This window comes from Heloderma suspectum, chromosome 2 (assembly GCF_057233095.1).
Source record: "Heloderma suspectum isolate Gila_16-S chromosome 2, 16-S_ref, whole genome shotgun sequence".
NCBI lineage: Eukaryota > Metazoa > Chordata > Lepidosauria > Squamata > Helodermatidae > Heloderma > Heloderma suspectum.
The window spans coordinates 323797501-323809849 of NC_139459.1; the positions used below are offsets into that span (position 1 = coordinate 323797501).

Below are 12349 nucleotides of genomic sequence, written 5' to 3' on the forward strand. Positions count from 1 at the left end.
GAGCTTTCAAAACTTACCTAGAACAATTTTTAAAAGCTGCTGTAGAAATTGCAGCTTGGCTTCCTCCTTACTATAGGTTGAAAAGAAATTAGAAGTTTGAATGCCCTAATATTTGCATTTATCAGTATATGTTTAATGCATTTTACACTTACATTTTGGTTTTGGTTAAGGATGTGTACGTTTTATTCTACTGTATAGAACTGGCATAATCAGGGAAACAGGCAAAGTTGGTTTTCAAAATTTGCCCAAGATTAGATTGGAGATCATCTTACTCATCAACCTAGAAAATTGTTTCTTTATATTTTATTACATATATTTTTAAATTCTGATATGTATCAATTTCTTTATGTTGAAACTGATTTAGATTTACATATAATCAGTTTCTAATGGGAGAAACTTAGAGGTTAAAAAGATGTGCCATTATAGTATTACCACAGCCCCTATAAAAAGTGTATTTCAGAATGCTTCCAAACCCTGTCTGTCTATGCCTTACTGCTCTTCGCGAGTTGACTTTCTTTGTGTGTAATAGAGGAGGCAAAAGGGTAGCCGAAGAAGACAAATTAAAACAATATTGTACATTATATAGTTACCATTCCTAAAAAAAAATAAAAAAAATCCACCCTATTTTGTATGCAAGATGGTAATGTAGAGATATATGGAAAGCCGTGGGCTAAGTACAGAAGATAATTACATTTGGAATTTTACCGAGTTAGTCATTTATAGTTTCAAATAGTTATAGAGAAAAATCAGCAAAAACACAACTTAAACTTTCTGTTGTTACTTTTTTCCTGATAATCATGTCTTACTTTAAAAAAAAAACCCTTTTATCTTTTTATCTCACAAATTAGACACTTTTTGTTCAGATATCCTCCTAAATTTTACTTTCTGTAAAACTGTGGTCCTGATGCCCTCCTTACTATTATTAACAATATTTTAATACAACTTCTGTGAGAAAATCAAGCACACAGGAATGGTAAACTTCAGCAAGACACATATGAAAAATGTTATGCAGTTAGGAATAGGTTTTCTTTGCTGCTAAATACAATTGGAATTTTATTGGTAAGCTCAGAAGAGATTATCCATCAAGTAAATGCTTGCCCTCAGTGCAACTTGAGAGAAGTTAATTCATCCAGTATGAAAAAGCCCCCAAATACAAGTTTTTCAGCAGTAGAATAACTGCCCATAGAGGCTGTAGAATCTCCATCCTTGGAAGTTTTCAAGAAGCCACACAATCTAAAGTGCTCAGTCTGTCAGGAGTTCTTTGGGTAGACAATTCCCTGTCTTAAGGACTTTGAAAAAACTTTCCTCCCATGATGGTACCCAGGGAGTGTTTAGGAGCAAGCCTCAGCCTTATATACACCTCTCCCTGTGCAGAGCCTCTACTCAGGAAACTTCCATAGCTGAGAAATGCTGTTTTTTGGTGGGAACCCTCCCCCACCATCCCACTGCGCATGTCCTAGTAGGTTCCCACTGATCTCCTCAGTTCCTTTTCGACCGCCGTTACACTTGCGTCTCCGGGAACTTCATCTGTCTAGTTAGGGCTTTAATGCTGAGGTTTATCTTCATTCTTTGCTTTTTTCTCTTTGTTTTTTTCTTGCTCTGATTTGTCTTAAAAAAAAAAAAAAGTAGCTTAGAATAGTTACCCTTCATCTCTTGGCGTATGGCACTGAAGGCCCCCTTCAGAAAGTGCATCCGCTGTGGCAGTAAATTGCCACCGTCTGATGGTCACTTTTTATGCCTTCTTTGTCTTGGGGAGGCTCACATCATCGAAACTTGCCACCATTGTCAATCTTTTTCCAAGCAAGCTCGGAAAAATCGTTCCAATAGATTGAAGGCGATTTTGTGGCAAAAAGCTCTTCAAGCGGTGGACAATCAGAAGTCCAAAGCTCATTCAGGAGCTTCAGGACCTAAGAAGACGCTGAGATCTGAATTAGCCTCTCCACCGCAATCCTCCTCAGAAGTGGAGAGAGCAGACCCACCAGTCCTGGCCATTCGCTGGTAGTTTTGGTGGCTAAGAAAATGTCCAAATAGGCCAAGCGCACTAAGCCAGTGGTGGAGGCTGTGCCTAAGAAAAAGAGGGAAAAGAAGGTTAAAGAGACTCCTCCAAGATAATGAGAGTCGGGGATTCCTCTTACCCAACCTCTTCTGAACTCGCTGATTCCAACATTGCCTTCGGTACCAACTGCCACCACACTGTTGGACCCTCCATCTACAGTTTCAGGAGGGGAGATTAAAGATCTTTCCCCCGTTTGACCCAACCTCAGCCCTCAGGACCGTTGATCTCAATCTCCAGGATTACAATGCTATGATTGAGGACTGCAAGCTTCTCGGTATGGAAGACCACCACCTTCAACAGTTCAGGGAGGTCATGCCTCATAGTTCCATTCACCTCTTCACCATTACAATGAAAAATATCATAGTAGACATGGTTCCCGTCAGTGGGAGTGGGATCGATACTCAGGCTGGTCTGTGCCTCCTCCAAGGGCATATCACTGTGATGACTGGTCACTCAAAAGAGATTATGATCTGTGCTATGATTGTGCGAAATATTTAGGAGCAGCCTCTCCTCTATACAGATAGCGCCCATCAGCTTCGATTTCACATCCTTTAGATATTGAGGTGTTTCAGCAGCCACCTCTAGTACGTCCGCGTTCAACCTCATTGCAGCTAGCTAAAGACAACACTGAGCGAGCTCCTCCAAGTTGCACCTTGCCACCCCCACCTGTCCAGGATCAGAGTGGACAAGTAAAGGCTATGAAGCAGACAGTTATCTAAGGACTCAGTGAATTATCAATCTGATTCTTCTTATTCCTCCATCCGAGAGTCTATTTCATCTCTGGATGATGTGGTGGGTACCCGGGATAGGGCTTCTCCTTTGGAGGATTTGCGCCATTTTTCAGAACAAGTCCTATGAATGGCGCAGACTTTGGGAGTAGAGGTGCAGCAACCAACGGAGAAAGTCTAGGGTCCGGTCTTTGATGTAGTGTAGTCCTTGGTACCAGTATCAATCCCGTTCTTGCCGACTGTTCTTCAGACAGTGAAACAAACCTGGTCTTCGATGGCTCCCACATCTAAGAGATTGGATTTGATGTATAAAGTACAAGAAAATGACGCTACGTTCCTTTTCTCACACTCATGTCCCAGTTTGATAATCTATATCATCCAGAAATCCCTGGAGCTGAGAAGCCACCACACAGTCCAGCACCCTGCCCAAGAATGGAACATTAGAGACCAGACAGAAATTATCCAATACATTTGGGTTCAGGGAAGGTTTTTTTAAAACAAAGGTCTTGCCACCTCCTCTTTTAGGCAAGACGCAATCACACTTTGCCAAGGAGAGTCATTTGCCAGTAGTCTTACCCACTCAGGCACTCCCCCCCCCGAATGCTGCCCTACTGCTTTTATAAGCCAGGAAGAGTGAGGGTCCAGCATACAAGTGATAGGCCTCACTGCGCCAAGGATCCTGTCCACAACTTCGGGCTGTACAAACTGAAAAATATCCATTGTAACTGGGCAAGCAGGGGCCAGACTTGCATCCATCAGACCTGTATATACTATCTGATGTGTTTAACTGGAGATACCAAGGATTGAACCTTCTGCATATAATGTATGTGCCCTGCCACTGAGCTGTATTCCCTGTCCTTGATCAGTCCTTCCAGAGTCTCGTTTACCCTGGATGTGCCCAAAGGAGAAGAACTGTACTGCAGTAGGAGAGCACATGTTTTGCATGCAAAATATCCCAGGTTCAGTCCCTGATATTTCCAGGTTGGGCTGGAAAAATTGTCTGAAACCCTGGAGAGCTACTTCCAGTCAATACTGAGTTAGATGATCTGACTTGCTATATGGCAAAACTATGTTCCCAAACCTGTGAGGCCCACGTCTGACCAGCACATCTCACATCTTTGCAACTCTGTCCATGATGAAATAGTCTCAGATGCCCTGCATGGCTATGGTCATGTATCTGAGAAAGGTGAGGAAGAAGGAGTTGATGTGGTTCATGGAATTTCTACCTTGCTCACCGGGAAACCCCTCCACCATGGGGCAGGCTTTGAGGGCCTGCACCTAATATTGGGTCAGAGAGACAGATGGGGATTGCTGGTGGTGTACCCTTCACCTTGCTGCCCAACAACTTCCCTGCCCAAGCTGGCTGAGGTTGTCTCAGGCATAGTGTTGGAGACCCCCCAGGTCAATTGTTCTGGGATATTTCAACATCTACACTGAGGTTGCCTTGAGTGATCTGGCTTGGGACTTCATGGACTCCATGACATCCATGGGGGCTGCTGTTGACTAAGTGGGTCTTGGGAGTGATTAATACATCTTTACACAACGGAGTAGTGCAGGCCACTTTTAAAGAGGTGGTTGTGACCACTCCTGAAAAAGCCTTCTCTGGACCCAGAGGCACCAAGTTGCCTCAGTGGCAAAGAACGCCTATTCCCAGCTTCAGCTGGCATGACGGCTATGATCATTTCTGGACAGAGAGATCATTTCTGGACAGAGCCTGGCTACAGTGATCCATACCTCTAGATTAGACTGTTGTAATGTGTGTTATATGGGGCTGCCCTTGAGACTAGTTTGGAAGCTGTAGCTAGTGCAGAATGTGGCAGCTAGATTGCGCAATGGAGTGTCCTGCCACATATATATGAGTCCTGTACTGAAAGTTTTACATTGGCTGCCAATTAGCTGCCAAGCCATGTTCAAGGTAGTATTAATGGTTTATAATGGCCTAAACAGCTCCAGCCCAGATTATCTTAGAGATTGCCTTCTCCCATATAGACTGCCCTATACAGGTGGCCTTGTTTTCTGTACCATGGCCTGCTGATGTTCATGTAATTGTGATGTGGATGAGGGCCTTCTCCACTGCAGGTGTGGAGTGTTTCTGCTGATAATCAAAGTATTTGCTTGCCCGGGCATTGTCCTGACTGGTAGCATTGCCAGCTATCCCTGGTTATTTTAATGAGATATTTTACTGTTTTTAGTTGTTTTTTTGCATTTTGTTATGATTTCATTTTGTGAACCACTGTGGGAGTTTTTTAAAAAAGAAAAGTGGTATATACTTTTTCTTCAGTAAATAAATAAATAAAAATCCCCTTCTCCCCTTCATGGAGCTGATTCTTATAGAGGAAGAAGAAAGTGTGACAAACAGACAAAAACCTCTTCACTATAATGTAAGAGAAAATGTACCTCTTGGGCTGTGGCTAGCTACACATTTTGGAGAGCATCAGCACAGTAGCTTACCAGCACGTGGAATCTTTGCAAAATAGACACATGCATATTAATAACATTGGTTAGACAGAGTATAATGAATATGGTGATGTGGGAATCCCTATAACAAACCATTCATGTGTGGATACTCCTGAAGATTGGCTCTGTGAGTTGCAGGTTAGCCACAACCTGCAAATGTGTGTGCTTCTGTGAGGGTGCCATACACTATTTACTCAATGCACATGGATAGTAAGCAAGTGTATTTTTTCCTTACAAAACCATTAGCGGCTACCACTTCCAGACCTTTGGAGCCCTTTTTGGTGCCATGCTGATGAGAGCTTGCTCTCTTACCATGGCCTAGCAAGCCCTTGTGACTTCTTTTGAATGATCTAACTGAACTGCAGGGAGTTGCTAATGGAGTTATGGGTTCATACTGGTAGTGGTTTCCGACCTGCGGAAAAGCAGCCTTAAGAATCCACTGATATTTTACTTTTTTGTTCCCTGCTTTGAAACTAGAAGGCTTTCTTATGTTTCAGATTCAGATTCTTTACTCTAAACATCTGATTACCTGTGCTCCTGAAATATATTTTGCATTTAATCCATCTATTAGTTACTAGAATAGAAAGTTAACAGCAGAAATAAAAGAGTGGATTTTTTATATTGCATGTGATGACAGGACTTAGAATGGCAATGGGGTGAAACTGGGGGAATAATTAAGTAGGATTAAATTGCATCACACTATTACAGTGTGTCCCTCTAATTATAGGATGGGGTTTCTTTTATGTGTGTTTTACAACATTGTCACCAGCAGAAATATATGCATTTAAAAAAAATGGGGTTAAGAAGGAGGATGTAAATTTAAAATCATATTATTCAGTATTTAGTGTGCTGATGGACTATCCAAACCTGCATAAGCAAGGGGACCTGGGTGGAGCCCAGTACTGGGATGGGCTGAGTGGATGTTACCTTTCATGTTGCCTAAACTGGCCACATTTAACCCCAGAAATCCAGCTCGCATGATTTGCATATTAAATTAATTGTATATATGAATATCAGTAATATACAGAATTGGGCAGACTAAATTAGCATACCTCATTTGTGTTATTTCCAACAGGCATTTTATAGCAACCAAGGGGCAGAGGCAGTGGCGGAAGGGGCTATGAAGAACCTTCCCATTTGGTCGTTTCTCAACGTCAGGGAAGGTGGCACTCCCATAAGAGCAGAACAATGGATGCAGATGATGGTTTACTCCTTCATTGACCTATTGCCACAAATAATAAGCTTTGTAAGCCACCCTAGGGTATTGAAGGGCGGAGTAGATATCCATCTAAATAAATAAATAGTACAGGGATTCACTGGGGGGGAGCTCAAAACCCCTGGCTTAAGAACACTGGGAGCCATTTCAAGTTGGGCCTAGCCCCGTTTGAGCTGAAAAAAGGAAAGGTTCCTCCGGGGCAAGCACCGGGTCATTACTGACCCCTAGAGGGACGCTGCTTACGCTGGCATTTTCTTTGCAGACTATAGTGGGGTGGTTTGCCATTGCCTTCCCCAGTCATGACTACCTTTCCCCCAGCAAGCTGGGTACTCACTTTACCAACCTCGGAAGGATGGAAGGCTGAGTTGACCTGAGCCAGCTACCCAAGACCCGGCTTCCACTTGGATCGAACTCAGGTTGTGGGGAGAGTTTCGGTTGCAATACTGCCGCCTACCACTCTGCGCCACACTGAGCACAAATAGCCTTTATGTCCTGCCCCGGCATCTCCCTGACCCCTTATTTTTACTTAGCCAAAAATTGCTTTCCTTGGGGGAGTACAGGCAATGTAGAGGGCTCACTTCCACATAGGGGAGGCTGTGCAGGCCTGTAAATATTCTGGCAGTTTGCACTACCATGGTGAACATAGCTGGAGTGTTTTGGCGCGACATTTCATACAAGTGGCTAAGCACAAGAAGCAAACTCTGCATCAGAGGTTGGGAGCCTCAGGCCCAAAGGGCAAATCCAGTGCTCCTGGGATCCCAATCCAGCCCTCCGGAGTTCCCCAGGAGACCAAACATCCTTCCCCTGACCCCACCCCCTTTCCCCGAACCATTGATTGTTTGGTGGTGTCCCATCTTTTTTGCAGTTTTCCCCCATTCTAGAAGGTTTTGCATTTTTGGCCTTGCTGCTTTGGCTTTGGCCCTGCCCCCTTTGCCATTGGTCCACCCACCACTGGAATGTAGCCCCCGAGAGCTTCTCCAAAATTGAATTTGGCCCCCCGCTGAAAGAAGTTCCCCTCCCTTGTTCTACATGATAATGTTTCCTGTGGCCATCATGCTGCAACTTGTATTCATGGAACAGTCCTCTCTCTCTCTCTCTCTCTCTCTCTCTCTCTCTCTCCCTGTCACATACACACACACTCCTGTATGCATAACTAAAAAAAAACTGTAGCAAAACACACACACACAAGTATGTGCCTAGGACATATTAAAAAATATTCCAATGGTCTAGTGCAGGATGTTGTAGTCCAGATGTTGGACTACAACTCCCAGCATCCTTGATTATTGCCCATACTGACTGGGGCTGATGGGATTCCAACAACATCTGGAAGGCCATAGGTTATTCACTCCTGTTCTAAGTGCAAGGCTTTTGTGTGGACATATTGCTTCCTGCATAGTTACTAGGACATCAACATTTCTCTAGCTTTCTCTTAAACAATGACGGCTAGAAACTTTCTGAATGAAAGTTTAGTCTGGACAAATATTTAAATGGAAGTTACTAATAATGCCAGCCCTGCTGATGTGTGGAGGCTTTTTTGTTACAGCCTCAGAGGTTTTCTGTGAAGTGTGAAAAGCTTCCTCCCTGTAAACATTAAAATCTTATTTTTTTTCTGTGTGCCTTTGCTAATTGATTTATTCTGCTGTTTTTAAGATTAATGTTTTATTTGTTTTCGCTATTTATTTCAAAAAGTATGGATTTAAAAAAGAAAGAAAATTGTTGTGCAAACTCTTGAAAATGGTATATCTTTAATTTAGATAAGTCTGCCCAGGTGTTTCATAACCTGAGTGGAAAGCTTAGAATACAGGCAGTCCAGCAACACTTATTGTAACACATGGGGCCCAAGCAGTACTTGAATTATGAGTTTCAAATCATTTTTGGTATGAGTAGCATCCAATCGACACTAAAAGATAAATCTCATAACATCCTGTTGGCTACACACAAATGAGAAAAGGGAAGCCTACTCCTCCTACTTTTTCCCCCCAGAAAAGTTACGGCTTTTCTGTTTCCTGTTCTAAGAAATAACAAGTGTTTGGTGCACCTTCCGTAACTGCTTTTTTCTAGAGCATTTCATTATAACAGCGTTCGTTTCAGCCTCACAAAGGCGGGGCGGTATGTATGGAAAAAAAGGTTATGGATGAAGGGAATTTTTCTACATTTATTTTAAACAATAATCAAGAAAAAGGGTACTTCTTTTAGCCACCTAATTTTCCCTTCATGCTTTGCCCTCCTGACCATAAATTTTGGTAGGGTTGGTTGGTAAATACGATTAACTTCTTTTAGCGGTTGGTGCTGCAGTGAACCCATTGGTGCCGGCAGGTCTAGGGCTGCTTCAGTCAACAGCTGATGCATTTTGCTTTGTAAAAAGCTGATACCCACAGCATCAAGAGTTTCGTTTCGTGTATAAAAAAAAAGTAGGGGTGTCATATAGCATTTCCAAACCACCAAGAAGCAATTTTAGTGTGTGTGTTTTCGTCATATGCCAGCTACAGTGCCAGGGTTTAATTAGAGAAGTACAGTTCTGTATTTTGTTACAAAAGTAACTTTTAACATTTTCTTTCCTATTCAGCTTGCAAAAGACAAAGAGCGCCTGCAAGCTATGATGACACACCTGCATGTGAAGTCAACTGAACCAAAAGCTACCCCTCAGCCTGTAAGTGTCCAGTACCGAAAAAATAAAACTTCGCAATAGCCCATTGCTGTTTCTCTACCTGAGAGCATAATATAAGTGCAGGCTATTTAAAAACAAAACAAAACATCAAAGTGATCAGATGAGTATGTCCTTCATTGCTAGGCTCGGAATAGTAACAGTGAGGAAGTATTTTCTAGAGGGGTAGCTGTGTTAGTCTGTGTTGCAGGAAAATAACAGAGTCCTGTGGCACCTTAAAGGCTAACAAATTTATTATGGCGTACACTTTTATGGACTAAAGTGCATTTTATCAGATGCAGTCCAGAAGTATATGGTGTGTGTATGTATTTCATTTGATTTTGTGGTTGTTTTACAAAAAAACTGCCTAAGTAAGCCGTTTCCTCCCCTATTATTTTAGCTGCAGTCTTTTCCCACTTACCTGGGAGTAGGCCACATTAAACTTAATGGGACTTAAATGTGAGTAAACAGGTATAGGATTGCACTATACATCCCAATGTCTACTCAGTTGGAAGTCCCACTGAGCTTAATGGAACCTCTCAGTAAATGTGTATAGTATAGGATAGGAAAGGAAAGGTTCCTCCTGTGCAAGCACTGGGTCATTACTGACCCCTAGAGGGATGCCTGCTTACGCTGTAGGACTGCAGCCTAAATCTTACTGGATAGGATAATTTATATGCATAAAATAAATGAAAAGCTCTGCCAGGATTAAATAGATTTTGTGAGGGATGTACCACAACACTTGCTCAGTCAACTACTGAATAGGGAATTTCAGTTCATTTTTTTATAAGAATTTATCAAAATGCGAATATGAACCAATTTTGTTCATATTCGAGATGGAAAGAACTTGAGACTTTAAACATTTGAATGCAGGAGAAAGCAAAGCTCACAGATTCATCCATCCCTATTGCTGGAATGCCATCCCTACCTTTTAAAATCCATATTTTTAAGCAGGATACAATACGAGCAAAGATGTAGTAATAGAGATGATCATTTAATATTTATGTAGTGTGTATAATATTCTAGATGATAAATGGGTTTGGAATTCATGCCATAAGGGAATGCTTGAAGGAATACGGTTTGTTTAGCTAGGGAAGTTTCTTGGGCTTAACAAAATCTTTGCGTGCTTTAATGTCTCTTCTTTTTCACTGAGGAAGGAGCTGAAGTGCTAAAGGCAGAGAAGTATATACTCTTTTTAAAAAGGAAGTCCTGAACTGTTCACAAGGATATCAGCAGAGTAGAACACTCCCCATCCCTTCACATGGTGTGTCTGTCCACTATAGGGAGAATAATTCCTTGCTGTCTTAAAAGCAGATTCTTGGATAACTCTGGAATGCCTTCCTATGACTTAGTGAACATGATCTTCCTTTCATAGAAAAAAGTGGTAATTGTGAACAGCACGGAAGCACTTGTTCCTAAATAGGTTCTCCAGAAGTATGCAACTCTATTTATGTGAATACAATGTTGGTGAAAAGAAAATTAAGGGACGACATGAGTTTTTGAATATGCAAAAGTCTACTATTAAAAAAGGAGGGAAATGGTCTATACTTACAAACCTTAACTATTTGTTCCTAATTTAGAAGGCCTTTCCCCTCCTACTAGGCCCTCTTTCCCCTTCCACAGCTATTTATTTTCGAGGGAACCTAAAAAAAACAAACTATTTTCTAGGAAAACAGAGGTGTAGTGTTCTAATTATTTTATGTTATCTATCTCTGTAATGTGTTCTGTTTCGGACATTAATTTTTCTCTACAAACTGCACCTAGGCAGGCTACCATATTCACTGAGTTAACAGCCTGACTCCTTTTTAGTTCTGTCACCATCAGTCATACATATATGGGTGTGTGTATAGTTTATTTACAGTAGAAAGGAAAACCAAAACAGGTAAACCAATACTTCGCTATTATGCTGCATCATTGCATATTGATTAAAGCTGCTCGTACTAACTATAGATTGTTAACGCTCGATTAATTTTCACACAACTCAAAGTAAAATCAAATAAAGGCAGTGTACCTTTAAACCTTACAAATCTTAAAATCAAGAAGCAAATCACTCCCTCAATTTGGAATAAAGATGTGAAGCAATTAGGAATTTTAAAGCATTTTGAGGACAGGAGTAAAATAAATGCACCTTGCATTTAAGAAAATGCTATATTTCCCTCTGTCATTTTTGGATGTGCCAGTCTGATTTTGACAGATTAACTATTTTTTAATGCAAGATCAAACATTTATGAGAATCCCTGATCCCTTTTAGTCTCTTGATCTGTCTTGTTAAGGGATTTTGTGCAAAATAGATTTTTTTTAATGGTGTAAACAGTGTAATAGTTCTCGAATGATAATGTGTAGCTGAGATATTCCTTCTCTTCTATACAGCCTCTGTGTAATTTCCTTCCTTTCCTTTCCTTGACATTGTTTTTTTTTTTAATTCCCTTATTCTCAAAAACACTAAACAATGTGCATATGATAGACAGGGAAGTGCTTGAAGAAAACTTGGTAGTTCCCTGTGTCCCAAGCACCTGGAGCTCTCGCTACAGCCCAGTTCATATGAAATAGTTTAGTTGGTTTATTTTTTCCTTTCCTTTGACCCATTCCCAAGCCACCCACCCCTCTCTCTTCTCTACAAAGTGGTAGGGGTTCTGCAGACACTGTAGATGCGACATCAAGCAAGAATATAGGTTGTTCTCCACCACTCTCTAGCTGAGCATCCCCAGCACATACTAAATGTGAACCTTCAAAGCAGAATTTCACTGCTAAAAAGGCAGGTTATGCTGTAGTATGTAGAGGAGAGGCACTTTGAGAGCTCTTTGAATGAACATCCAGATAAGTGTTGTTCCCCCCCACCTTGAAGTATTATAGCAGGAGTGAGGAACCTGAGCGCCCCCCCCCCCCCGCAGATATGATTGAACTCCAGCTCCCATCACCCCTAGGATGGCCAGTGGTCAGAGATGATGTGAATTTTTAGATTACAACATTTGAAAGGCTACAGGCTCCCCACGCTGATCTGTAAGAAGGTAATTGCAAGATTACATGCCGTGTTCAGCCAGTTGACCAGTAATTCACTATTGAAAATCTGGGAGCTCCAGGAATACCAGTTTGGGTTGTCATAATGAGTACAGCTACACAGCCAATAAACAGGAAGAAACTGTAGGAAAAGTAAAACTGATCTAGGGAAAAGGGGAGGGAGGATGCACTGTCTTGATTAGTATTAAAAATGTTTTACATTCTGGAAAATTATAGCTTTGGTGGGGACC

At 41.6% G+C, this 12349-nt stretch overlaps 1 protein-coding gene across 49 annotated transcripts in view; it reads left to right on the forward strand.

The window, feature by feature from the left end:
* The window catches only part of FOXP1 (forkhead box P1), a 724900-nt gene that overhangs the window by 662797 nt on the left and 49754 nt on the right, over positions 1-12349 (forward strand). For 31 of the 49 annotated variants that reach the window (XM_084840386.1, XM_084840360.1, XM_084840382.1 and 28 more), the window contains 2 exons: positions 6317-6487; positions 9024-9107. In XM_084840386.1, the coding sequence (XP_084696512.1) occupies positions 6317-6487; positions 9024-9107 (255 nt within the window). The remainder of the gene's footprint in view (positions 1-6316; positions 6488-9023; positions 9108-12349) is intronic. The other 18 variants (XM_084840388.1, XM_084840389.1, XM_084840390.1 and 15 more) reach the window with 1 other exon arrangement.